Source organism: Podarcis filfolensis (genome assembly GCF_964270895.1).
Source record: "Podarcis filfolensis genome assembly, chromosome: 7".
NCBI lineage: Eukaryota > Metazoa > Chordata > Lepidosauria > Squamata > Lacertidae > Podarcis > Podarcis filfolensis.
The window spans coordinates 14,637,294-14,661,341 of NC_139603.1; the positions used below are offsets into that span (position 1 = coordinate 14,637,294).

General features: G+C 41.4%; 1 protein-coding gene across 1 annotated transcript in view; it reads right to left on the reverse strand.

Annotated features, from left to right (window-relative positions):
• Positions 1–24,048, reverse strand: part of LOC310767376 (catenin delta-2-like) — a gene marked incomplete at its 3' end in the record, with an annotated part of 296,885 nt that overhangs the window by 107,570 nt on the left and 165,267 nt on the right. Inside the window, exon 3 of the mRNA XM_083624246.1 lies at positions 14,271–14,383. Coding sequence (XP_083480372.1) covers positions 14,271–14,383 — 113 coding nt within the window. The remainder of the gene's footprint in view (positions 1–14,270; positions 14,384–24,048) is intronic.

Sequence of the window (24,048 nt, forward strand, 5' to 3'; positions counted from 1 at the left end):
TGTAAGGGTTGCCTAAGGTCTTTGTGCTTGGTTGCCTAGTGCTTCAGTCAATGAAGAACTGGATTCTTCCGTTTCCTGCTATGTATATTTGCAAGACATTTTGAGGGTAAACTCACTTGACTTCACAATGACCTTGATGCTGTTATTAATTAGAGCAAGTCTTGATGAGAAGTCCAAAATTCCATCTAACTGAGTTCTATGGGATCAGTTTTAGATGATGTGGTTGGAAGCTGTTGACCCTTGTCTATGTTGACTGATTAAAGCTAGCTGGGTAGGTGTGACTATGGAGGTTCATGAATGTCTCATTCATTACAAGAAGGAGTGATAGTTATTTCATATTATTTTAGCTTCTACACAAAGGCGTTTAGCATAGTGGCAGCAGTACAATGGAACACTGTTCCCATTGAAATCAGACACAGACTCACAATTCTGATAATCCTCTGCATGTTGAAGACATTTCCGTTTTGCCAAACATGTTTAGAGAATTAATTTAATTTACTATTGGTCATAAGTTCTGTGTTTTATGATTTTTATGATGTTTTAATTACTTTGTTGTATACCAAACCTTTTTAATGAGTAGGCTATTTAGAAATAGTCTTATAAATAAAATAGTAAACAAATGTATGGTTGATGATAATTATGCCAAGTGTCTTAATGCCCGCAGCCCTTCTCCTCATGGATGGCTTAGGATGCTGGCATGGGGTGCTTCACGTGATCAGCCCAAACCAAGCAGTAACTTGTTTAAAATTGTGCAGTACTTGCCTGGTATGGGGTACCACATGGAAGCAAGTGTTTTTGCTAGGAGTCATGTAGGAACTTTAACACCTAATTCAGACTGGATGGCTCTTAGTCAAAGACAAGTAGTGAAAAATGTGAGCTTTGCTATTACATGCTAAGGATATTCAAAGCTAAACTACATGTTAAATGTGAATATGCATTTAGGGTGTGTGTATGCTTATTTGAAAAGCAGCCATAGAGGGACTGTGATCCAGATCAGGCCTGAGTTGCATTTCCCACACACCAAAATCCAAATGGAGAAACCCACCTCTACCCAGATGCTATTTGCCCTTGGAGAAAAGTTGCCATTGAACTTCCCATGGTCTGGACTTCTTTCCTACAACAGGTTAGAGAACTTGATATGCTATTGCTAAAGGGCCATTATTACAGCCTTTTGGGCAAAAAAAAAGCAACAGTTTCAAAGTAACAAACACACAGACTTTGAATTATTTTATTTGCTGTTAATCAGAACTTCTCTGGCTTTTCAAAATATTTTATTAAAAAGTGGATCCTAGATCTTGCACAGCATATGAGAAGCAGTTTCAAAATTGTCACAGTCATAAATCTGAGCACTTCTGTTTTTGTATCCCCTCCACAGTTTGGCATAACTCTGACCCCCCCCATGCAATACCTTTACACTGGCCATTAAGTTAAAGGTAAAGGTAAAGGACCCCAGGACAGTTAAGACCAGTCAAAGGTGACTATAGGGTTGCGGTGCTCATCTCGCTTTCAGGTCAAGGGAGCCGGCGTTTGCCCAGACAGCTTTCCCGGTCATGTGGCCAGCATGCCTAAATCGCTTCTGGTGCAATGGGACACCATGATGAGTGCCAGGGTGCACAGAAACGCCATTTGTTGGCCATTAATGATAAGATGTCTAGGTGTATTCTGCAGTCTTTTAGAAATATTGCTTTCCAGTTCCGTTATGCAGATACAGTACTACTGTGGTCTTGTTCCCAGGCCATTTTCTGTACGTAATCACTAAAGGGCCCAGATTCCCATACAATCACTTTACATAAATTGCTTCACCCTCATTATTTATCACACTATCTATCTTCATCTGCAACATTATCAGCAATGATTGTTTTTATATCTTTCAGCAAGAACACTGTGTTGCTGCTTAACCTCAATTGGCACAAACACAAATTCAAACAGGCTGTGAGTGAAAGTGGAACAGGATGATATATCTCTCAACCTTCACTGGAGAATACCCTATTAGCAACAAGCCAGAGAAGGTGCTACCTTTCATTTGAAGCCATCAAATGCCAGAGTGAGAAAGGTGGATGCTAACATGAGCACAACGTCTTTCAGAAGAATTACTGTATGCACTTAAAACTAGTGACATTTACAGCTGTCCAAACTGTATATTGTTCCTTCATTGTAGTTAACTAAATGTCAGCTGTTGATGCCTGAGCCAAAGCTAAGACCTGAGAAACCTGGTTAGTGAGTGGTACAGTTTTTTATTTTTGTTTTTAACCTTCTTCTGAAGGCTTATTCCAGAATTCCCCACCCTGGTACCCTCCAGATGTTTTGGGACTTCAACTCACCCCTGCTGTGTTGGCTGGGGCTGATAGGGGTTACAATCAGGTTTGGAAGCACTGCCTTATGCCAGGATCACACAAAGAGACTTACTGATATATAGGATGCTTCAAATTGTTCTGAAGGTAGTGCCCCCACTTTTAGTTGGAAAGTCGGACAGAAAACAGATGATCACGTTGGAGAGCAGTGCTATAGATGATAGCCACAACCTTGGACACATGTAATACATCTAGAGGTATGGTGTTTTCTCCAGTAGACATTTCCTCCCTAAAACTACAAAACTAAAAAGGTAGTTTGAGGATCTGCTTAGCATCTGCCAAGAGTGGCAATCTTTTTTTTTATTATTTTAAATCACATTCATGCACCACAGGCAGTTACTCTGTCATCAATTCCTGTGACTTAAATCCCATGTGGAACTTCAGCAGGAAAGATTGCTTACTTTGCTGCCCAGCAGCAGTTGCAACCCAGGCGCAGCCATGGTTGTGCTGGGCTTCCCCACCCCAGCTTTGACGCAGCAGGAAGGGGCACTTCCACCTCCTCTTGCTGTGTCAACTGCTGGGAATGTGCCTGCATGGCCAATCATGCATGTGCGAGGGGGCAGGCTTGGGGGTGGACCTGAGAGAGAACCTCTTTCTTCTGGTCTGCTCCATGGCCATGTAAAGCTGGTTACATCGAGGCCTTGGCAATTGTTCAGCACTGGATTCCCCACTGTCCCGCACTGATTTTCAGGGTTTATGGGCTGCCTGAAGGTTAGCAGGCATGCCCTTGCTAGACCTTGCTATGGACCTCACCATATTATTATCATCATCATCATCATCATCATCATCATTATTGGCAGCTCCCAACAGAATATCAAAAACACAATAAAACATCAAACATTAAAAATTTCCCTAAACAGGGCTGCCTTCATATGGGCCTGGGAAGAGCTTTTTTCTTGTTGACTAATGGGGCCTGCCTGCAGTTCTGCCTACCTCTTAGCACTTGCCACAACTTGTTAGCAGAAAAGGCATTGAGTTGCATCCTTAGTCCACACAGATAGAGGTGGGGACCCCCTCTTTGCTATCATGGAGTATCCCTTTAAACGAGGCTGGGGGGATGATTCATGTCCAAATGCCCAGCTTGGGGGCTGACAGACCTTAGCACCTCTGATGTACTGTCCACATGTCCCTCTGGAATATGTTCGCTCCCTTTGATCTTAAGATTTTTGTGTGCAACCATAGTTTGCATACGTAATTCTGTGCAGGAAGAAATCATGGTTAATGTTTAGAACATTCCTATCCTCTTTACATGTTTCCCACTTATGCTAAAAGCTATGGATCAAGCACATAACCTGAACTGTAAGTTTAATGTTGCTGAAGTTGCAAGATAGCGCTGCACAGAAAAACACACTAAATGACAGGAGTAAAATGCTCTTCTTTAACAGAATGAGCTCTCTGGTTACCAGCTTTATTAAATTAACCAAAGTATCCTATATTTTCTTAAAGGTAAAGGGTAAAGGGATCCCTGACCATTAGGTCCAGTTGTGACCGACTCTGGGGCTGCGCTGCTCATCTCGCTTTATTGGCTGAGGGAGCCGGCGTACAGCTTCCAGGTCACGTGGCCAGCATGACTAAGCTGCTTCTGGTGAACCAGAGCAGCGCACGGAAACGCCGTTTACCTTCCTGCTGGAATGGTACCTATTTATCTACTTGCACTTTGACGTGCTTTTGAACTGCTAGGTTGGCAGGAGCAGGGACCGAGCAACCGGAGCTCACCCCGTTGCGGGGATTTGAACTGCCGACCTTCTGATCAGCAAGTCCTAGGCTCTGTGGTTTAACCCACAGCGCCACCCGCGTCCCTGATTGTATTTTCTTAGCTGAAGTTAAATATATATACTGTACACACACACACAAACAAACAATTGCTGGAAAAGGTCTCAACTGAAGGCTATTTGAAAAGCTAGTGGGACCAATATACAGATCAAATTAAATTAAATTAAATTAAATTAAGGAGATATTGGTAATACGAGGTCACTGCCTTGCTGAAGCTAAGTAGGTCTGGTTCTAGATATGAGACATCTTGATAAATTCATGTATGCCGACTTAGGTGCAAACACAGAAGAAAGGAGAGGCTATAGAATGTAAGGAAATAATAAAAAAGTAAGTAAATTCCGCTCTTCTCACCAGCAGCTTGCAATAGTTATTTCCTAAAGACTTCATGTATTAATTTGAACATGCTGCTACTTGTTGACAAATTGAACAGTGATCAATTCCCAGGTGCTTTTTTTTTTAAATCAAATTAAGGAAGAACATTGGATAAATAAATGAAAACCTAAACCTGAACACATCAGATATTAGAACCTTTAGAACTGTGAGGGCTGGCTACATATTATTTTTTATTTTGGTGTAATGCAACCTAAATGTCTTACGTTATTTACTTTTGCATTTAATTTAGTCTTTTTGTTGTAAGCATATGAAATACATGCAATATAAACATTTAAAATCCAAATATGTTGCATTTCCTAACTCCAATATTTATATATTCATTCACAATGTCCAAAATAAACAGGAGATGCAAAATAAATTCTCATTAAACTAATTATTAATTATTTTACATTTTCTACTATTTAAGACATCAAAAATGCATTGTGTTGCATCCAAAGGTTGCAATGAGAAGAGGGAAGCCCACAAAACTGAGCTTTCCTCTCCTTTGCATCTCCCTGCATCCCCAGAAAACTCTCTCCATAGGGTTTCCCCCTATGAAGATGTCATAAGGGCTGCAGTGGGAAAGTGGAATCACCCCAAATTGGCTGGAGCCTGGAGGAGTCTTGTTCCAAAAGGAGCTCTGCTCCTGCAAGATCTCTCTGCCTGATCTGGGCAATTCCCACCCCCCACCACCACATTGCAGCCCCTGGAGAGAGCCAGTGTGGTGTAGTGGTTAAGAGCGGTAGTCTCGTAATCTGGGGAACCGGGTTCGCGTCTCCGCTCCTCCACATGCAGCTGCTGGGTGACCTTGAGCCAGTCACACTTCTTTGAAGTCTCTCAGCCCCACTCACCTCACAGAGTGTCTGTTGTGGGGGAGGAAGGGAAAGGAGAATGTTAGCCGCCTTGAGACTCCTGAAGGGGAGTGAAAGGCGGGATATCAAATCCAAACTCTTCTTCTTCTTTTCGGGTGGGGGGGAAGGAAGAGAGTGTTTGCATGAGCTACCTTCCACTCACACAGCCATTGGATAAATATTACGTGCTAAAAACAACAATCCAGCAGCTATAATGGGTTTCATGATTTCTCAAAAGTTTCTTTCTGTTTAATTTTCTTTTGGCATTCCACATATTCTGTCAATCTGGCCATTTGAGCCAAATACTAAATTAATTTAATCATAGTTGGCACATTATGTAAACACCATTTAGAAGCTATTGGGATTTTTGCTGGAGTTCATGCCAATTCCAGATGTTTGGATTCACTTTTCTTCTTAAATATTGTTATGTACTGAGTTGAATAGGATCCAAACTGCAGCAGTCTGATTGGTCCTAGAACAATAGGATCCAAAAGGCAGCAGTCTGATTGGTCCTAGAACAATAGGATTCAGAATGCAACAGTCTGATTGGTCCTAGAACAATGCAGCAGTATGATTGGTTGGCAGGAACCACCCAATCATGCTCCAGATAGAAGTGAATCCACAACCTGATTGGCTTACAGTAGAATTCCGGAATTAGCCAATCATGTGCAGCCCATTGTGTAAATAATGTATATAAAGAAGATACTTTGAGGGGACATCTATTCATTCCTCCTCACCACTATGAGCTGAATAAAGAGCATGAAATCACTTTGCGACTCTGAGTATATTTCAAATATCCTGGCAGTCCATGAAATGGACTTAATTGTAAAGGGTATTCAATCATCCGACTAATAGAAATACTAAGATAATTCCAGAAATGATGTTATCTTCTTACACTTCCACCACATATGCATAAAATTCACAATTCTTTTCCTACATCTTTTTGTATATAGTAGTGGATGTATTAAAAGAGCTAGCTTTTAAAATCCTGCTTGCACTGATTTTTGAAACAGCATCTCTGGTAACATAAAAAAACCACGCGCACACAGCAAAGTAATACATTTGGAATAAATAATTGTTTTGTCTGAGATGGACATTATAAAGGTCAAGCATATAATGGGGTTTTAGACATATTCATTGCATACTATCTTATTTCATTCTCTCTGGCTTTCTGCATTGTGAAATTTGGTTTCCGTCATGTAGTTAATCTGCAATAACTGTATAAGATTTTGTCCCTATATGAGTGTAAAAAAAGTTAGGAAAAGAAATACATATTTGCAATAATGATACATTGCCAAGCAGAACACCCTGTTTAATCAACCAAAGCTTTATTTAAGAGTCATTTGCAATCAGACCATAATTATGCCATTAAAAGTATAGACCTGACTATAATAATTAGCCATCAGGGAATTTGCAATATATTTGTAACCTAAGAATCTTTGGCAAAATAAATATTATGAGAAGCACGGCACAAAAATTAATTTATGACTGCAACTGCAGTCTTTCCCTAGTTTTTCATATTTTGGGTATTCTTTCTAGGGATTTGAATGTGCTTAAGTTGTGAAACATCTGTGTTTACTCCATTAGAAAAAAAAACATAAATTGCGTTTTTATGGATTAAAACAGGCACCACACTTAATGCTGAACACTTGAGAATAACTCATTACCAAAGAAATTAAAGGTTTAAATTTCTATTTTTTTGGATAACGTGACAATTCCTTTAACATGTTCATTGACTCCCCTTCCGTTTTTCCCTGTGTTATGGATCTAATCCCCTTACTGCTTCAATTATTTCAAAATGCCTTTCATTTGCAGAATATTTGCAGGACATGTCCTGGAAAAAAAAGAGAACATATAGCAACCCTATTATCCTGAGAGAGAAGATAATGAACCTAAAATCTGCCCTCCACTTCAAGGAGCTATTCATGAAAACTGAGAGCCACATTTCTATTTTTGGGAACCATGATGAAAGAACCATAACTGGAAGCCACATTACTATAGTCATATGGAGCAATGGAGGAGGAAAATGGTAGAGATTGGTGAGCAAAATGTGTCCTATAACAGACATAAAATTCCTGATTTGTGGTAGAATATTTTGGCAGAAATGTATTGATTTATGTCAATGATAAAACTCCATAAGCTTTGCATCAGTCTTCCTCTCATCTCCTTTTCTACTGTCCTTTCATATTTTGCGCCCCCACCCCGCCACTTCATGCTGACCTGTTCCTGTACAGATTATTATAGTGGGAGGTCACTCTTTACCACTTGGCAGAAGGGGGAAACCTATACAGTACATTTGCAATCAATTAAATAAGCTTTAGGGATGCGGGTGGCGCTGTGGGTTAAACCACAGAGTCTAGGGCTTGCCTATCAGAAGGTCGGCGGTTCAAATCCCCACGACGGGGTGAGCTCCCGTTGCTCGGTCCCTGCTCCTGCCAACCTAGCAGTTCGAAAACACATCAAAGTGCAAGTAGATAAATAGGTACCGCTCCAGCAGGAAGGTAAACGACGTTTCCGTGCGCTGCTCTGGTTCGCCAGAAGCGGCTTAGTCATGCTGGCCACATGACCCGGAAGCTGTACGCCGACTCCCTCGGCCAATAAAGTGAGATGAGCGCTGCAACCCCAGAGTCGGTCACGACTGGACCCTAATGGTCAGGGTCCCTTTACCTTTACCTTTAAATAAGCTTTTATTTATCATCTCCTGACTGAGCTTTCTAGTGGCTTCATGTTTGCGTATTATTAGTTTTATTTTGTTTAAAACATTTATATACTGCCCAACAACATGTTTTCTGGGTTGTTGACAATAGAGTTTATAGGATGTATTTGTTTTAAAGACACACACAAACACAAGCAAACAGATAGTCACTGAGTCAACAATGAGGGGACTGAACGTGATGCTTATTCACAATTACTGCACCATCAAGAAATTTCAAAGCTTTGCAATTTCCTGTATCCATGGTAAAGTAACAGTACAAAATTGTTGCACAACAAGTCACAAGACCTGGCTTTCGTTATTGTTCTGCTTAGGCAGATGTATAAGTCATATAAGATGACAATGCTTTGTCTAATATAGTGGAGCCCATAGGACTACAGACATGTTACATTCTGTCATCATGTCATGTGACCATTGTATGTGTTCAGAAGGCTTCAAAAGTACTTGTATGGCTAAATAAGACCAGCCACTTCAGGGAGTTTGGTCTCACTAAGATTGAAGTCACTGGTCGAAATTAGTGACTTGCTTCAGCCTCTCTCAAAATGTTGACCTTGCATGCTCATGTGAGCAACTGGGCATGATCTAAAAAGCTCATAGATTTTGGCTCAGTGTCCATGATCTGGGAGGCTGTAAATTTGCCTTGAGAGGATTGCAGAAGATGCAGAAGATGCTCATGTAACATGTATCTTGCAGCCCAGCCCAGTTTCCTTGTGCATCTTCCTCACTCTCTACGTGACTGGAGAGCTATATTCATGGGACAACCATGTGCATTTAGCATGGGTAACATGTAACTTGGTTGATCCCTGGAAATTCTACAAATATATAAAAGATTTCAGAAAAAAATACCATTTTTATATACATCCAATAGGGTTTGTCTATGTCAGTGATGGCCAAACTTGGCCCTCCTGCTGTTTTGGGACTAGAATTCCCATCACCCCTAGCTAACAGCACCAGTGGTCAGGGATGATGGGAATTGTAGTCCCAAAACAAATGGAGGGCAAAGTTTGGCCATCACTGGTCTATGTGCTGCAAAGAGGGATTTGTGATTTTTATAATTGCCTTTTCTTATCATTAAAGGTAAAGGTAAAGGACCCCTGACAGTTAAGTCCAGTCGCGAACAACTCTGGGGTTGCGGCGCTCATCTCGCTTTACTGGCCAAGGGAGCGTTTGTCTGCAGACAGCTTCCAGGTCATGTGGCCAGCATGACTAAGCCGCTTCTGGTGAAACCAGAGCAGCACATGGAAACACCGTTTACCTTCCCGCCAGAGCGGTACCTATTTATCTACTTGCACTTTGATGTGCTTTCGAACTGCTAGGTGGGCAGGAGCTGGGACCGAACAACGGGAGCTCACCCCATCATGGGGATTCGAACCGTCAACCTTCCGATCAGAAAGCCCAAGGCTCAGTGGTTTACACCACAGCGCCACCCGTGTCCCCTTTCTTAGCATTAGCATAGTGTTTAAGCCTATTTGTTCAAAATTTTAAGTTCTTTGACGCCATAACATTTTGCATTGCATTTTTTTTAAATTAAAAAACCCACCCAGTGCTGCAACTTGCAGTTTACTTTCATGATATAATAATCAACTTTATAGTTTCCAATGCTCCCTTGTCTGGAAATCACCACTAAGTCTCTTTTTAAACCATTCAGCGAAGCTCCTCATAATAGCTTTATTATGCTTTTGTTCCAATTCACAAAGAGTCTCCAATACTGAGTCCCATGGTAACTGATTTTCCTCATGAGTAGGGTTGGAGCAGCATACAAATGGAAAAGCCTTATTATGACACTGAGCCCATCTCCTTTCAAGCTCCAGATACAGCCCCTACTGTGCATTTCACATCTTGCCAAAGTCAGGAAGGCAAGAAAGGCACCAGCCAAAAGTAAAGGGAAACAAAAAAAGAAAAGGGGGTCAGTTCTAGGGTTTCAAAGGAAACACTCATCAGAATAATGCGACCTATTCCTAAATTAGTAAGAAAAGAAAGCCGTTTGCATCAGTTTGGTACTACATATATATAACTAATTTGAGTGTTAGTGTACTGTGAAAGTACAAAAGCAAATCAGCATACAATGTACTGAAAGATCAGACTTGGGGTTTTCACTTTTTCACTGCAGCCTGGTTTGGTATTCAAGTGAAAATGACCAAACATTGATCAGAGCAACTCTAGGAGGCCTGCCTATCCTCCTCATTTTACACGGAATAATACATGGAATACACTGCATCCTCCTTGAGATCTCCCACTGAGTCAAAAGGGAGATTGTGATTTTAGAAAATGAATATAATTACATGGCAATGTTTGCTGTAACATAGTGGGGCCTCCAGCTATGTTAGCTTTGCTTACTCTGCATTCTTCCCTACAAACAAATGTGTCTATATTGTTAAAGAGGTTTTTTGGGGGAAGAAACCAGTTCTGTTTTTCTAGAAAAAAGAAGTGCCAGAACTCACCATGAAAACCTCCCTTGTTCTCTTATAATGGCAATGGCGCCCACCTGAGAGGTGCCGGGACTAAGTTCTGGCGAGTTCCAGCTTTAAAAAAGCCCTGAGGAGCCCCCTAAAGTTTTAAGGTTACCAGATTTTTTTCAATGAATCCAGGGACACTTTTCAGCGTCAATGGATTTTGTATGGGGACTGATTTGTCAATTCGGGGACTGTCCCCAGGAAACTGGGACGTCTGGTAACCTTACCCTAAACCATAGAAATTAAGAAATGGTAGGATTTTGACTAATTGGGATATGAAAGGAGAAATGCAAGCTACAGAGGAATTCCTGGGCTAGCCTATGCAAAATGACCTGGCTAAGTGAGGGCCATTAAGAAACAGTACAGGGCCATTGGCAATGTAAGAAAACAGTCTTTTCCCCTCCTGCCCTGAGGTATGAACAGAGGCAGGGGATCTGGAAAGTTGCCAGGGCAACTGGGCATGGTGTCACACTTGAGTTTGGGGCCTTTGGCACAGCAGGAGACTTGGAATAGGCAGAATAATTTTGGCTGAAGGCAGACTGGGAAAGATGCCTTGGACTCCAGTGCTGCATTGCTGTGGGAAACAAACCCCTCCTGAGATGACTGTGCTGTAAGATCTTGACTCCCTCCATCTAAACTCAGGTGTAAATATGTGAATAAATCATATTTCTTAAAACTATGACAGTCTTGATTATCAAAAGAACACAGACCCTGGGTAAGCGCCTGGAAACACGCCCCCCCCCATTTTGCTATGACTCAGTAGAGAGTAGGGATGGTGTCCAACTTCTGTAACCATGTATTTCCAAACACAATTCTCTACCTTCCACAGCAGCTGGAGCTGTACAAAGAAGCACTGTTTATAACACATGATCAAGATTTCAGGTCCTCAGTTCAAGGTGGTTAATTTCCCAATGTAACTAACAGCCTCTTCTCTCCTTCCTGTGTTCATGATACAAATTTGTAAATCAGCATCTTACTCTTCTTTGGCGATCACTCTTGGCTAAGTAAGATTGTCTTCCATGAACACAGCCTGAACAGTGACTCTGCAAATGACTGTGGAGGCCAGTTCTGGATCCACATGTCCTTCCACATTGGGGACATAGGTTTCTGGGCAGGAGTTGATCAAGGTGAGGGTTTACCAAACATTTCTCCCTTTCGTCCTGAGTTTGAGCGTCTTTAAGGTCCATGACACTTTTGGTAAAGGCTGTTCTCCAACTGGAGTGCTTGCAGGGTACTGTTTCCCAGTTGTCAGTGTTTATGCTACTTTTTTAAAGATTTGCCTTGAAGAGAGTCTTTAAACCTCTTTTGTTGACTGCCAGCATTACGCTTTCCATTTTTACCGTAAGTTTGTCATAGAGTAGTTGCGTTGAAAGACGATAATCAGGCATCCGCGCAAAATGACCAGTCCAACAAAGTTGATGTTGAATAATCATTGCTTTGACACTGGTGATCTTTGCCTGTCTTCCAGTTTGCCTGCCTTCCCAAGTGACAAGTAAATTTTTTCAGAGACACTGTTGATGGAATCTTTTGAGGAGTTGGAGATGGTGTTTATAAGTGGTCCATGTTTCACAAGTATATAGTAAGGTTGGTAGTACAATAGCTTTGTAAACAAGCATTTTGGTTTCCCTGAGAATGTCCCGGTCCTCAAAGACTCTGCACTTCAATTGGGAGAAAGCTGCACTCGCAGAGCTCAGGCGATGCTGGATTTTGGCATCAATGTCTGCCCTTGTGGAAAAATAGCTGCTCAGGTAGGAGAAGTGATTGACCTCTTCCAATGTTATACCATTATGTTTGATTAGTGGTGCTGCAGAGAGGTTGGTTTGTGCTTGTTGGTGTAGCCGGTTTTTTGGATGTTGAGCGATAGGCCAAGCTTTTCATAAGCTTCTGTGAAACTATTTAGGATGGTTTGGAGGTCATCCTCTGAGTGTGCACACACTACATTGTCATCAGCATATTGAAGCTCTATGACGGAAGTTATGGTAACCTTACTCTTTGCTTTCAGTGTCCTCAAGTTAAAGAGCTCTCCATCTGTTTGATATATGATTTCTACCCTGGTGGGGAGTTTCCCTTCGACAATATGTAGATTCATGGCAGTGAAAATAATAAATAGAGTTGGGGCAATAACACAACCCTGTTTAACACCTGATCCCACTTTGAATGGTTCAATTTGAGAGCCATTGTTACCTGTGATTCTTGCTGTCATATTATCATGAAGGAGCTGATTGATGTTCACAAATGTATCTGGGCAGCCAATTTTCAGAAAGACAGTCCACAGGGCATTACGATTTACAGTGTTGAAGGCCTTAGTCAGGTCAATAAACCCTATATACAGGGGTTGGTTTTGCTCTCTGCAGTGAAAATCATGTCCACTGTCCCCCTAGAAGGTCGAAAACCATTTTGGGATTTAGGAAGGGTAGCCTAGGATATAGTTGCTAATATCCTACAATGAAGGGGTGCACTCACTGCTTTTGTTAATAAGTGGTAGACATAAATGCAAGAACTTCTTTCAGTTGTCCTTGGAGTACAGGTGACCCCCTATTTACATGGGGATTCTCTTCCAGGCCCCCGTGGACATATTACTGAGATCAGGCAATATTCCTACTGTTAGGAAGAGTGTTTAGGGGAAATGTATAAAATTAGCAATAATCACATGTCAAATTAACGTCAATGACTACAATACTGCCACCGTGCCTTTAGACGCTTAAAAAACACCAAGAATCAATGCACACATTTAAGAACAGATTGGCAGTAACTTGAAACCACATTGCGAACCTTTTGACCCCCTTCTTGCATTTGCTCAATTATTTAAAATAAAATATTGTTTTAAAGGATTTTGACTAACCAGAAATTACTATGCAATAATATGATTTTTATTTTGTTTTCCGGGTCTCTCAAATTTCTGGCATATCATCAAACTTGAAGTGCTTTTTTAATTATTTGCAAATTTGGCTCCATGAAGTGTATGGCCTATTATCACGAAGCAATAACTGGGCTATTCTTCTGTCAACATCTCATTAATATTATGCAATTGTTTAGAAATGTTTAGAGGATCATCTCCAGTGTAATCATTTCGTCCTCTTACAAGAATGATCTTCTACTACAAATTCACTTTACAAGCCTAATCATGCCTTCAGACAAGCAGCCTAAGATACCAACCTAAATTTAGTATTCCATGCAAGTCTCTGCTTAGATCGAACCTTTTAAAAGTGAAATCTAATAGCACCATTATAATTCTGCATACGGAATCATGCTACCTCCATGAACATTTTTCTCATTATTTCCCAGAGATACAAGAAGAACCAGATTTCAGAACATAGCAGTTAAAAAAATCATACATATTTTAAAATGCATAAATAATTTCTCTACTAAAATGATCCAACTAGAAGAATGACCAAAAGGTTATCCAGTAATATATTTCCACAAGTTATGTTTATGTGACAGGAAATGATCTGGGTGGGGCACTCTCTCCATTTTCACATGCCAAAAAACTGCATTTATTTTTCGCTGCATTTATTTTTCTTATCCCAGTGCATGAGGAAAAGGAGCCAAACCTAGCAGATTCAGAAGTCAAATTATTTCATTGCCTCCACAGTTTTCACAATGAGTATTTGCGACATCCATTTTTGCCCACAATTCACAATCATTTTCTCTTTGCTAATAAATCACAGCTCCACCCTGATATGTCAGAGGAGGAACACAATCCATTATCAATGCCAATCAGTTATGGAGAAATAACACAATAACTCTCATACGATACCTAATGCTGTTCATGCTTCCAGTCTCAGATCCCAGTTTACATCTCTCCAGCTGGCTGGCGACAATCTGGCGTTCAGCCTCAAGTTCTCGGGTAAGCCTTTCAAACTGTAACTCCTGAAATGCAAAACACACTTCTGTTACAAACTTTGTGGAATCCAGGTAATATGTATCTGTCTGGTGGTGGTGTGGTTGCTCGAGAGCAAACAGGCAAGACTCCAACCTGTCTTTTCCGGGCTTTATTATTAGTACAAACTATTTACAGTGCAGAGTGTCGCAAGTCCATGTCCGCTCAGTCGCTAGCAGAATCTGGGAGTGGGCAGTCCTTATACCTTCCCCAGCATAACAGTCGTGTGACCCCATCCTTCTCCTCCCCTCTCTACACCCAAACCTACTGCGCACAGTGGGCGCTGGCAAAGGGGGACTTGCCTCCCCTCCGCTTTGCTCAGGCTCGGTGTTGAGGCTCTCCCTAGCATCTCCTGGTCCCTGCACCCTCTCCCCACTGGAGGTGGGGCTTTCCTCCTCGCCAGAGGAGGAACAGCTTCGCAAGATCTTCGGAGGCTCCCTGTAACACAACTGCCCTTCCACCTCTCGCCTCTGAGCTGATGGCAGTTCCCTGATAGCATACAAGAAGCTTCCTTGTTCCTGGTTTCAGGATGACCCTCTGTCTCTCCCCCCACTGGTAGATTTATCAACTTTTGACTTTTAAAAAAAAAGTACTGCCCACCGCCCCCTGGCTGGGCCAAGGGCGGCGGCAGGGGGGGGGAGGGAACGTATGAGGCTAGGGGCCAAAGTTATGGTGGACTATGCGGCAGAAGTTCCCAGTTCATGGGTGACCCAAATGGAATCTGGCATGCCTTAGAAAAACCTAGCACAGGCATAGGCAAACTCTGGCCCTCCATGTGTTTGGGACTACAATTCCCATCATCCCTGACCACTGGTCCTGTTAGCTAGGGATGATGGGAATTGTAGTCCCAAACCTCTGGAGGGCTGGAGTTTGCCTATGCCTGGCCTAGCATGTGCCAATAAGCAAATTTGGCAGATCTGGGTGTTGGATCAATCAGGTAGAGTACCCTCCTTAGGGAGACCCACCTAGCTGCAATACTGAACACTTTTAGGGTTGAGGATTTCTTGGAGATGTTTTTATTTTCTGCTCCTGCTTTTATGTTGGTTGTTGTCCCCCCCCCCCTTGTGATTTGCTGTTGCATTGTTTCTATTACGAGATTGTTTATTTCTGCAGCTATTTTGTTTCATCATTATTTGCAGGTATGATTTTACTGCCATTCGCAGACCCTCCAAGTGTCCCTATTTTCCAGGGACATCCCTGATTTAGAGAAGCCATCCCAGTTTCTGGATTTGTTCCCAGAATGTCCCACTTTTCCTTAGGCTGTCCTTATTTTCATTGGAGAAATGCTGGAGGGTATGGAGTTATCTGACCCACAAGTCATCTGAAGGCCATCCTGTATAGGTAAGTTTTTTAAATGTTTAATGTTTTATTATGTTATTGTATATGTTGGAAGTTGCCCAGAGTGGCTGGGGCAACCCAGTAAGATGTGTGGGGTATAAATAGTAAAATTATCATTATGGAATAGGACGTCCCTGTTTTCATTGGAGAAATATTGGAGGGTATGCATTTTATTTGATTTTCAGTTGCAAGCTACTCTGGTTTCTGTTCAAAGAAAAGGAAGGGATAAATGAACAAAACAATTGGACTGCCCCTAGGGTTCATTGGATTCCAGACAGTAGTTTCCTGCTAACACATGCTTTTCACTGGTCAGACTAGTATGCAATAATAGATGGTTGGCAATGCTACCCAAAAGGCAGACTAGAAGGATTATGCTAGTAGTTGAAAGAAGGTGCAATGGAAAATATCACAAAATATTATTTTCTTCAAATACAGTAACTGTGCTTTATTGAGAAAGGCTTTAAAAATTGATGGTTGGTGCCAAATGATGTCCAATATCTGTCTGGTTGTTTTGTGTTTTAGAGGGTTATTGCTGGCATGTGTTATTTATTATTTTAGGAAGAGGATGAAAAGGACTTTTTCTGGTTATCGTTTCAAGTAAAGGAGGGTTTTAATTTTGTGCAGGGATCTCTTTTATTTCAGGATTCACTTTCATTGAAAGTGCAGGCAATTCTCCCTTCACAGAAGCACAGCAGGCTTAGTGCGTGATTGCAGCAAACATGAAACGCACACAAAACCTGGACTATAAGACTAACAGACATGAGAATAAGCACCTTCTTATGCATCAGTGTGCCAAGAAATCCCAAACTCTCCAGAGGGGTATTAATAATATAAAATATATCAATGGCTTGTAGAGAGACAAGGGGCATACCAGATATGCCCCAGGATATCCATAATCAGAACAGTCTAAACAAAATAAAAAATAAAAAATTGTACAGCAGTCATGAGTTGCCCAGGACAAGAGTGTAGCAGCTATCATCATCATCATCATCGATTATTTAAACCCCGCCCTTATACTGTTTATACACTACCCATCTGGCTGGGTTTCCCCAGCCACACTGTACAACATACAGCATACAGTGGTACCTCGGGTTACATACGCTTCAGGTTACAGACTCCGCTAACCCAGAAATATTACCTCGGGTTAAGAACTTTGCTTCAGGATGAGAACAGAAATCATGCTCCGGCAGCACAGCAGCAGCAGGAGGCCCCATTAGCTAAAGTGGTGCTTCAGGTTAAGAACAGTTTCAGGTTAAGAACAGACCTCCAGAACGAATTAAGTACTTAACCTGAGGTACCACTGTATATAAAAACATAGTAAAACATCAAGCATTAAAAACTTCCCAATACAGGGCTGCCTTCAGATGTCTTCTAAAAGTTGTGTAATTCTTTAGCTCCCTGACATCTTACGGGAGGGTGTTCCACAGGGAGGGTGCCACTGCCAAGAAGGCCCTCTGCCTGTTCCCTGTAACTTTACTTCTCACAGTGAGGGAACCGCCAGAAGACCCTCAAAAGTGGACCTCAGTGTCTGAGCTGAATGATGGAGATGGAGACACTCCTTCAGGTATATTACTTAGTCCCTGACCAGGTTGCTGCAATGGAACTTAGTGAGGTGCTGTAGGAATGCAGAAATTAAGGGCAGGTATTCAAAACAACATAGCCTTTCAGGCATCGACTTTATAATGGAAGTTTGCATAGACACCAGTAATTAGCTAAAGAATATGACCAGCTTCTTTCTACTGCTAGGTGCCTGACAAGACTAAAAAGTGCAGTTGCCGCAGAAGAAAAATAACACAAAGCAACAAAGCCCCTTTAAAGCACAAATTAGTCATAAGACTATAAACAATCGTAGCTTATCCATTCATTAGTTTATCCACTTCTGCATTCAAAGAACAGTGAAGTTCTTTGTTCATATGCTTATTTCAGAACGTTTTGCACTCTTAATTGCTTAAACTCTTCTGATTTCCTGCCTAAATATTCCACTACTTGCTGCTATCTCACAAAATAGTATTTTATTTAAATAGCTCTACCTGTTATCACATCTGATGGATTTATGGAAACTAACATACACTCCCCTAGGTGGTATTCAGGATATCCCCATAGTAGAAGTATCCAAACAAAGAATGAATACATTTTTGTTTAGGCACTTGGATCATAAAGGAAATTGACTTCTGTGTGAGGTCCTACAGATTCTTATCACTGCGGATTTTACTGTATTTTATTGTGATTACTGGGACGCGGGTGGCGCTGTGGGTAAAACCTCAGCGTCTAGGGCTTGCCGATCGCATGGTCGGCGGTTCGAATCCCCACGACGGGGTGAGCTCCCGTCTTTCGGTCCCAGTTCCTGCCCACCTAGCAGTCCGAAAGCACCCCTAAGTGCAAGTAGATAAATAGGTACCGCTTTATAGCGGGAAGGTAAACGGCGTTTCCGTGTGCTGCGCTGGTGCTGGCTCCCCAGAGCAGCTTTGTCACGCTGGCCACGTGCCCCGGAAGTGTCTCCGGACAGCACTGGCCCCCAGCCTCTTAAGTGAGATGGGCACACAACCCTAGAGTCGGACACGACTGGCCCGTACGGGCAGGGGTACCTTTACCTTTTATTGTGATTACTGCAGCATTGTTTTACTTACAAACACCGGGTCCCTCGGCCTATAAAGCGAGATGAGCGCAGCAACCCTATAGTCGTTCACAACTGGACTTAATTGTCAGGGGTCCTTTTACCTTTACGCTGCCCTTAGTAAGCTGCCTCCGGGTTGGAGGAAAGGAGGGGTAAAATATTCTCTGAATATTGTCTTTCAGACTCTCTTTTTCTCAAACCTGACCAAGCCAAACTCCTGTAATATCTGCACATTCTTTCTGAATCATTTTACAGCTGTTTCACACGTGGATTTTTTTGACGCATTCTTAGGGGGATACATACATACATCAAATTTACTTACAATCTTCTCTCTACTCACCCCCATCTACCCCCCACCTTTACTGAAAATGACAGATATTAAACACATCTCTTATTTGGTGGAAAAGAGTACCGTAGTTGGCGCTTTATTTATATTGTCTGTTCTATGAATAGATTTAGCAATAGGGGATGACAGTTCTGTCAGTCAGTTCTGCTGTTACCATTTCTCACCTCTCCTGGTGGCATCCTTATCTATTATCGAGAGAGATTTCCCATAAACACCCTGGCCTCCAGCCAGACAGGACACTGTGTAACTAGTGATTAATTGGAGAGACAGCACATGAGATTGCAAGGGTTTGTGGTCTTAGCACCATGTCTGGAAACGTAACTAAAAGCTTTGAAAGATGCAATAGGCTCAGTACCAACATCTCTGTTAGGTTTCAGCCAACTCTACCAATTTTGCAGTAAACCAATAAATCAGCACAATTTCTCAAATCAAGAATAACCCTTCATATGACAGAAAAAGTCTACAGTTTTTGTACCGTTTCTAAACGGTACTCAAAAAATAAAATAAAATGTGCAGTAGATGAACTCTGAAGAGGACACAGCCTCTTTTTATGACTGTTCCTTATACTTCTCTATCAATCTAGAATATGTGCTCTCCACAGTCTCACGGAGATCTTCAATATTGTAAGCCAGTGCTTAATACTGATATCAAGGCACTAGAAATTTTCTTCCATAAGTCTTTCCTCATGCAGTAAATCTTGCACAAGTGTGTAAAAGAAAGTTTGAATATATTATTATTACATGACTGAGAGTCAGCATAGACCAGGGAAGGGTTTCTCCAGCAGTTTTTGGACTACAACTCCCATCATTCCCCAGCTAGCCAGACCAGTGGTCAGGGGTGATGGGAATCGTAGTCCAAAAACAGCTGGGGACCCAAGTTTGGGAAACCCTGGTTAAGGGACTAGAATGTTTGACTAGGACCAAGTAGTTTACCCATGAATCTCACTATCCAGTATTACAAGTTGTTATGAAAATTAAGTGTGTGTGTGTGTGTGTGTGTGTGTGTGTGTGTGTAGATCAGGCATAGCCAAACTTGGCCCTCCAGATGTTTTGGGACTAGCTAACAGGACCAGTGGTCAGGGATGATGGGAATTGTAGTTCCAAAACATCTGGAGGGCCAAGTTTGCCTATGCCTGGGTAGATCATATACAGAACCCTGAGATCTTCAAAGATATGGTGTGATATAAATGTAACAAATAAATAAATAAAATGTAAAACTACCCCTTGATCACATATAACCCTACAGGCTAAGGCTGGACTCCAGTACAAAAAAAATTGTTTTTTCCAGTGCTTTTTTTCTAAAAAAAACTTTTTAGTCTCATTTTGACTCAAGAAAATCACAGGAAAAGAAAACGAAGCTGCCATTGGGGGTGGTAACAACGAAACTGACCAATCACCGTGCTAGATTTCAACTCCTACTTCACACATTAAACGTTCGCTTCCGCATGAGACTCAGGAAACACGTGACAGGAAATGAGGCCGTATTGGGGGTAGCAATGGAACTGATGATTCACCGTGCTAGAGAAGAAACTTTTTTTTTAAAAAAAGTAGTTTCTTCTTCTGTTAGATTCACAAAATGTTTAGGGGTATGTGTACCCCTGCGTCCCCCCAGAAAAAAGCACTGGGTTTTCCCCAATAAATTGTGGTGGTGACCCATTCCAATGGCACATGTTTGTATGTCCACACTGAGGTCCAGCGCTGAGGGCCTTCTGGCGGTTCCCTCGCTGTGAGAAGCCAAGTTACAGGGAACCAGGCAGAGGGCCTTCTCAGTAGTGGCACCCACCCTGTGGAACGCCCTCCCACCAGATGTCAAAGAGAACAAGAACTACCAGACTTTTAGAAGACATCTGAAGGCAGCCCTGTTTAGGGAAGCTTTTAATGTTTAACAGGTTATTGTATTTTAGTGTTTTGTTGGAAGCCGCCCAGAGTGGCTGGGGAAACCCAGCCAGATGAGTGGGGTATAAATAAATTATTATTATTATTATTATTATTATTATTATTATTATTATTATTATTTACTCATCTGTGGTGCTAATTCCAGTGCACCCAAAGAGAAAGACCAAGTGGGAGCTTCCCTCCTCTTAGGTACAGCTGATACAACTTCCCTCAAGCAAGCCTGCTCTGAAACATGCTTTACTGATCAAACCAAACGACAGCAACATTACTTTCCCTTATGCACTAAACTCTTTCCCCAAACCATTCTAGAAGTAATTAAAGCTACAGCCAGCATGCCAGCAAATCCCATACCCTACCAACCAATAAGAAATATAGGAACTAGAAATAACATTTCACTCAGGTTGGGTGGAAAATAGCTAGTGAACCTGTTCTGCCATTTGTCACAACTTTTATTTGTTTGATTAACTACTCTCTTTGTTCATGATGAACAGGGGAGAATGAACAATCTCATAAAATGTTAATCCAAGACTAGTGAGCCATCCTGCACTGACAGGGTTTTGTTTTTGTTTTGTCTTGTTTTGAAAAAAATCCCGGAGGTAATGAAAGTTTTATGCAAATCATACACTGTTGTTTTTAGAGAACTGAGCAACTACATCTCTGCAAATCTGCAGGGGCCAGGCTGCAGTGCAAAGATGAGCATAAACAAAACCATGTTTTTTTTTTAAGTAGTGTCAGAAAAATGGCACAAGGATGCCAAAGGAAGCCTAGGGAGGTGACATTACAATGGTGAGGTGACCATCATGACATTGGGGAGTGCTTAAAAAGACAAAGTGAGCAGCAGTGTCAAGGAAAACAGGGAAAGAATGTAGGCTGTGATGGCATCAATTTTTTTGGAAGGAAACTATGCATGCTAAGAAAAGAGACAATTTGCTGCATGCTATGAAATAGCTGGGAGCCCACTGCAGAATGAGATGCCGCTTCTTTTTTTTTCCTTTTTAAAAATATTTTTATTGCTCAATTTCCACATAACAAATTGTCAAACCATATAATTATAAACCATATAAATTGTCAAACCTACATAATTTCACCCCTTTTTTATTCCCCCTCCCCCCCAAAGGACTTCCCTCAGCTCTTCTCCCTGATCTCGCTACATATATTTTCTCTGCATATTATAAAATTGTATATATCCTTACATATCTGTCCATCATGTTATCAACGATAAATTTGTGTATGTTTATTCAGAACCTGCCAAGGAGCCCAGTTCATTCTGTTGTGTTTTTAAATAATTTGTATAACGTTCCCATTCTTCCTTGAAGTCACAGTTGTCCTTGTCTCGCAGTTTGTATGTCAAGTTAGCCAGTTCTGCGTAGTTCATCAATTTCTCTTGCCACTGTTCTTTTGTCGGGGTTTCCTCACTCTTCCATCCTTGTGCTATCAAGACTCTTGCCACTGATGTAGCATACATAAATAAGTTCCTTATTTTCCTTGGCAGGTCTTGTCCTACAATCCCTAACAAAAATGCTTCTGGTTTTTCTACAGAGATGCCTATTCTTAAGAGGAGGCCTTTAGCTATTAATACACCCCTTTCTCTTCTTCCCACATTTATTTAACAACAGGGAGCCTCTCTTTTCATTACTGGTATTGTCCAGCAATGCTCTGGAATATTGATCTGAAGTCCATTGGCTGCATGCCCTGTAATGTTAACACTTTAATACACAAATTATTATGTGATATATCATATTGAATATTCCTTGATTATGTTCTTAAATTTAATTTGTTCGATTTATTGATGCAGACTGGTTATACAGATAGATGTTTTTGTTTTTTTAAACAAAAACAACTAATTACAAAGACTCTTTTTACTCTGGAAGCCATTCACTAAGGTCAGTCATTTATTCTGGAGAACATCTGCACAAACCTAACGATGAAATAAAATGATCAGCTCAGGGTACCTCAACCTTCTGTAATTAATTTGTTGGCTAGCAGAGACAGTGCCTTTACTGTTGTGGCACCCCAAATGTGGAATGTCCCTCCAAACATGTTCACCTGACACCTTCTTTCAACATATATTTGGTGCCAGATGAAATCAACCCTCTCTTGCCAGCTTTCAATGGCTCTTAATGATTGCTATTCTTACAGAACAATCCTATATGTATCTGTGTGTACTGTATTCAGTAGTAAGTCCCATTGAGTTCAATGGGCTTACTCCCAGGTAAATGGATGTAGGATTACAGTTTATCTTCTGTGATAATGATAAGTTTTGTTTTACACTGAATTAGCTGAATGTATATAATCAGCTTTAGATCTGAATTTAATGGAAGGATGAGAGATATATTTTAATAAATGTATAAGGAGAACAGAGCTCCTCACCTTTAACAGTTGTGCGGAAGAAGAAATCTCAGCAAATGAAACTTTACTTGCCCCTGAATGATTACAGCTGGGGGGAAACTGTAGTGTTGGCTTCATTTTCATTATCAAACACTTCTGGGAGGTTTTGACATAGAAATATGGGACAACATGAGCTATTTTTCATCCAGGTCCTGGATCTGTGCAAGAAGCCCCAAAGGTCTGGACATTTCAAGGCTGCAAGGGCTAAGCTAGCCCATAGTGTCTAGGTCCGAGAAATTCAGACACCTTACATTCATATACCCTGTGCAAACCTTCTCCTTGCCTGTGAGGCTTTGGGCAACACAAGAGACAGAGGTGTCTCATGGACTTCTACATAAGAATTAGTGGCATAATTAAACCCTGTCCCCTTTTGCTTCTGATCTCCCTGCTCTCTAGCCCTCATATTAGGCAAAACAAATTCACATCTGATCTGCCTCATAAAAACAAGCACCCTATATAAACGTCCTTGCCAGTACTATTCTGCAAACTACATCCAAGAGACTTCAGACAGATTCATTTTAATGTGTACGAAAATCCTTTCGTAATGCCATCTTAGGAACTCAGAAGTGACACGAAGGGTCAAACTGAGGCAAGGTCTCTAGCTAGAAACAGTGTGGGAGAAAAAGGTAACCTTGCAAGTTTTAGAGAACCGTGTTGGATGTGATCAGATAGGACAGTGCTCCTTTGATCTAGAAGGAGAAAAAGATAAGCTGATGTATATTGGTCATGGCAAAAAATGAAAAAGGCCAACAATTTCCTAAACTTTCTAGAGGAATATCTAGGTCAGCACATTGCAGCAGAGTTTCAGAAAACACCCATTGTACTTCTGGGCTCACGGTATTCTTCTTCTGATTTTGTTTCTCTCTTCTTTTATATTTTTGCTCCTTTTCACCAAGTTACTGACTTGCTCCATTCAAATATTTGTTCAAACCCCCACTTATAGGGCTGCCATATTTCAAAAAGTAAAAACCAGGACCCCCCGAAAATGCTGAGCTTTTTTTAGACAACCCCAAAGTTCTTTAGATTCCCCCCCCACACACACACACACAAAAGCACCAAAAAGCTCATAATTTT